The 4,014-nt window shown below is 46.0% G+C and overlaps 1 protein-coding gene across 3 annotated transcripts in view; it reads right to left on the bottom strand.

Moving 5' to 3' along the window:
- VIT (vitrin) overlaps positions 1 to 4,014 on the bottom strand; it is a 132,482-nt gene that overhangs the window by 62,825 nt on the left and 65,643 nt on the right. For all 3 annotated transcript variants that reach the window (XM_006151330.2, XM_027772992.1, XM_027772993.1), the window contains exon 6: positions 2,654 to 2,731. In XM_006151330.2, coding sequence (XP_006151392.1) covers positions 2,654 to 2,731 — 78 coding nt within the window. The remainder of the gene's footprint in view (positions 1 to 2,653; positions 2,732 to 4,014) is intronic.

Below are 4,014 nucleotides of genomic sequence, written 5' to 3'. Positions count from 1 at the left end.
TCGCCAGACAGACAGAGAGAGACATAGAGACAGAAAGCGAGAAATCACCCCCCAGGGGGGATGGTCACGCCGCAATCCCTTCTCCTCCATTCTCCTCTCGGGATCTTGGGCACGCATGCACACGTGCCCGGTGTGAGTTTTAAGCCACCGGGTCCGGGACACGAACCACGGTCGACCACGTGGGAGTCCAGTGACATAGCCATTATGCTAACTGCTGGTTCCCAGTCTCCCTTTTTATGTTGGAATACTTGTAGTTTAGCTCTGGGTCTGGCACGGGGAGGTGCCTAATATGTGGTTATTAAATAAATGAATGAACTTAATTTTTTCAGGCTGACAGTTATGTAATAAAGAACTAATAGCATTACCTGGTGATACTGCCTTCGAAGACTGAGATGGTTTTGTAAAGGAACAAGTGACCTCAGCAATGCTTGGTGTTTAAGTTACGGCTCTAGTTAATTTATTATTGCAGGTATTAGTAACTATGATAAAAGCGCCCTGGCCCACGCGCATGCCTTTGGGATGTCAGCAACTCATGTTCTGGAATAAGTGATTATGGGGGAGTGAGGGGGGACATGGGGGGGTGAGTGCCCACACCAAAAAAAACCCCAAACAAAACAAAAACCCCCCAAAAAACAAAGGACAGGTGATATCTCGAGTTTCTGGATTCAGACTGTGTTTGATTCTCAATTTTGCTACTTTCTAGCTGTCTGGCTAAGGGGTAGGTTACTTCTCTGTGCTGTATTTTCCTCGAATGTAAATTAAGGGTGAGAATAGCGGGGATGGGTGGACAGTACTTGGGGTAGACAGAATTGATGCCTGCTGTGGAGGACATAGAAACCCAATGGATGTGAAATCTAAGTCATTTACTAGTTACTTTCCCCTCCACCGCCCTCCAGCTTCACCTGCTTTAAAGCGATAAGGTCAGAGTGGGGTATTGTATGGGCCAGTTAGGAGTTAGGCTAAAGAGCATCCCACTCGTTCCCATGGCTCTGAGTGAAGGGGGGCAGCCCAGGGGCTGCTGGGCCAAAGAATGAAATCCCTAACTGGGAGAAAGGAGTGGGTATGGATTTCTAGCTCTAGAAGCGGGGCCAGGATAAGGCCGGCAAGCCCTTACCCAGATTACCACACTCACTACTCAGTAAACTGTTACATGAGCAGAGACAGCTGGGCTAGGTGAAACGCAGGTGCCAGCCGCTAGAGACCTCTGTCACCTATTCCTCTCTCCTGTGCCCACACCAAAAATGGATGGGGGATATCTCGGAAAATGGGGCACCACCACCCACTGCCAGCTTGTGAGCAGGGGGGTCAGGAGCTGCTAAATCCTTGCAATCAAACACGTCTAGGTCACTGGACTAATTAAGTCATGAAAGATGTAGTTTGGGCAGTAATTGGGGAGGGAGGGGAGACAAAAATTTGAGGACAGGATCCCTCAAATTGGGATGCCTTCTATGTACTGCTATTTGCATAAGAATGTTTACGGTAATGGTTTAGAGACTGGGTTTGATTCTCGGCTTTGTGACTTCTGGCTGTCTGGCAAAAGGTCAGGGTCTGTATTTCCCCCTACTGTAAATTCAGGGTGAGAACAGTACACACCATGGTGGTCGGGGTGGTTAAGCACAGCGCTCAGGGAGTGCTCTTGGATGAACGCCTGGCTTACGGCAAATGACCAATGAATGCTAACGTCTATTGCATTTTTACGTTTATCTCCTTTCATGCAAGAAAAACCGAAGACAAGTACCTTCCACAGGGTCTCATGCCACCTTCTGCCATCCAGCCTTCCTGAAAGTCCGTGGAGTTAATTTTGTCTCTCAGCCTTGCCAGCCAGGAGTACAAGCTCCTGTCTGGTGCATACAAGCTGACCCGGGGACAGAACCCCAATCTTCCACACAGCTTCCAGCATTGCAGAGTTGCATTACTGCCTTGCCACGGTGTTGGGCCTCTGTTGCTATCCTCTGTTATGCGTAAGTATATGCATAGACCTGAAGTACGGTAGGTCAGCTAGCCCATGAAGTTTCTAGATGCAATGCAGGATGCCATTATAAAGCTACTCATAGCTTCTCTTTGTGTGGGAAATCAAAACACCCCCAAAGACACATAATGGTCAGTATAGCTCTGATTTTAACACAGAATCCTAGAAAAAGGCATTTTCTTAGCCTGAGGTCTACCCGTTCCTGCTTTTGTGGAAGCTGGGTTGGCGCAGCGCCATAGACGCCATATTATTGGCCTGGGCTGTTTGGATTAGCTGCTTGTTGTTATCACATAAACCACATCGCTCCCTTTGCTTCCCTTCATTTCATACCTAAGTAGATACAGCCTTTTCCTTTTAGCTGCCAGAGAACATTTCCAGACAGAATGTCACGTCCTCTTCCAAAGTAACAATACAATAAAATTCAAGGCAACAGTCATTCTGAATGAAAATGACACAAATAGAGAATCTTGGAACTGCAGAAACAAAAAATAAAGCCTTCACTCTTCAGTTCCAGCCATCTGATCCCATTGATTTCTGTGCCCATGTTCCTGGCATCTGTTAAAATATTACCAGCATCAGTGGAGCTTGACCAGTTAAGATGTTAATTTCTGCACTACCTTCTAAAACACAACATCGCGTGTTTACAAACGCAGGGGTTTAGATGAATCACGTGTGAACACTTGCCTGCTTTGGTGGCTGGGCTTCTCGACGATGAGTACGTAAGGGCTGATGGATAGCTTATACCTTTCTTGGGTTTACTTTCTGCAAAAAAAAAAAAAAAAAAAAAAAGAAATTAAATTTGGAATATGCATTGCTAGAGGTTTTAGATGGTTCTGTACTGAGAAGTTGATTCTCTCCTTCCAAGTTCTCTTGGGTTCAATAAAATCCGTCTGATTCCTGCACTGAATTGTTGATTACAAAGAGGAAGTCAAGCGACATTTTGTTCTCCTGCATTTTATTAATATTTGAACGGAAACAATAAAATCTCCATGACTCAGTTGTTTAACATCAGAAACCCTTATTTTATCCATGCAGGTGAAATGTGTAAGCTGAGGTTTTCATACATGTGGTTTTGAATGTTTAATTAGACGAATGCAAAGACAATCCCACATGCTCTTATTTTAAGTTATCAGAGCATGTGTGCTCTCACTAGAGAGAGGAGGGAGAAAGCATCCTCTGATGTGCATGGTCATGCCTCAGTCCCTTCTCCACTTCCCCATCCTGCTGGGATTTTGGAAAAACGGGGGTTGGGGGAGGGAGGGGGAGGTGTGTGTTTAAATCTGCCAGGGCTGGGATTTGAACTATAGTCAGCCATGTGGGATCCAGCTTCTTTAACCTCTCGGGCTGCGTCCTGCCTGGCTCTCCTTTTAGAGGATGAAATGGTCTGGTCATAAGCTGGCTGTGTGTAACAGCTCCCCTCTCACTGTCACAGACCCTGTGGGATCCATTTGAATTCCATGGCAGTAAGGAAACTTAAAGGTAGGCCAATGTTAATCAGCCAAGAAACTATCCATTTGTTGCCCACTTTAGATGGGAGGAATACTTTAGATGCCAGAGGAGGAGGGATGGTAATGTCTATCAGGGAATCAATGGAGGTATTAAAATAAGCTACTGGGGCTGGGTTAGCAGGCAGCAAGCCTGGTATTACTGAACATTGCCTGAGAAGACTGCTGCTTGCAAAGTCTTCCAACCATGAAGTGAGGCCCGCAGCTGTACAGATCTCCTGGCTGTGTTCCACAACTTAACTCAAAGTGCCACTGGAGTATAGTGGTTTGCCTGACTTCATATCTGTTGAATTCCCAGTGCCTAAAGCAGTATCTGGCATGTAGTAGGTGATCGATAGATATTATTCAGCAAAGGAGTATCTTAATGCCTTAGATTTCTGAAAATTCACATACCCTGGCAGAGGATGGGGGGTGCCACCTGTTAGCAATAGTTCTAGGTAATAATGAAAACATTTTCCCTTTCAACTGGGGAAGTGGGGCTTGTAGAGTGGGGCTTGTGGAGATGGTAAGGAGTATGGCATGATGAGCCCCGGGGTGGGG

Source organism: Tupaia chinensis, unplaced genomic scaffold (genome assembly GCF_000334495.1).
Source record: "Tupaia chinensis unplaced genomic scaffold, TupChi_1.0 Scaffold000317_1, whole genome shotgun sequence".
In the NCBI taxonomy this organism is placed as follows: Eukaryota; Metazoa; Chordata; class Mammalia; order Scandentia; family Tupaiidae; genus Tupaia; species Tupaia belangeri.
The sequence above is the reverse complement of the archived record's forward strand: the minus strand, read 5'-3'. Positions and strand labels throughout refer to the sequence as shown.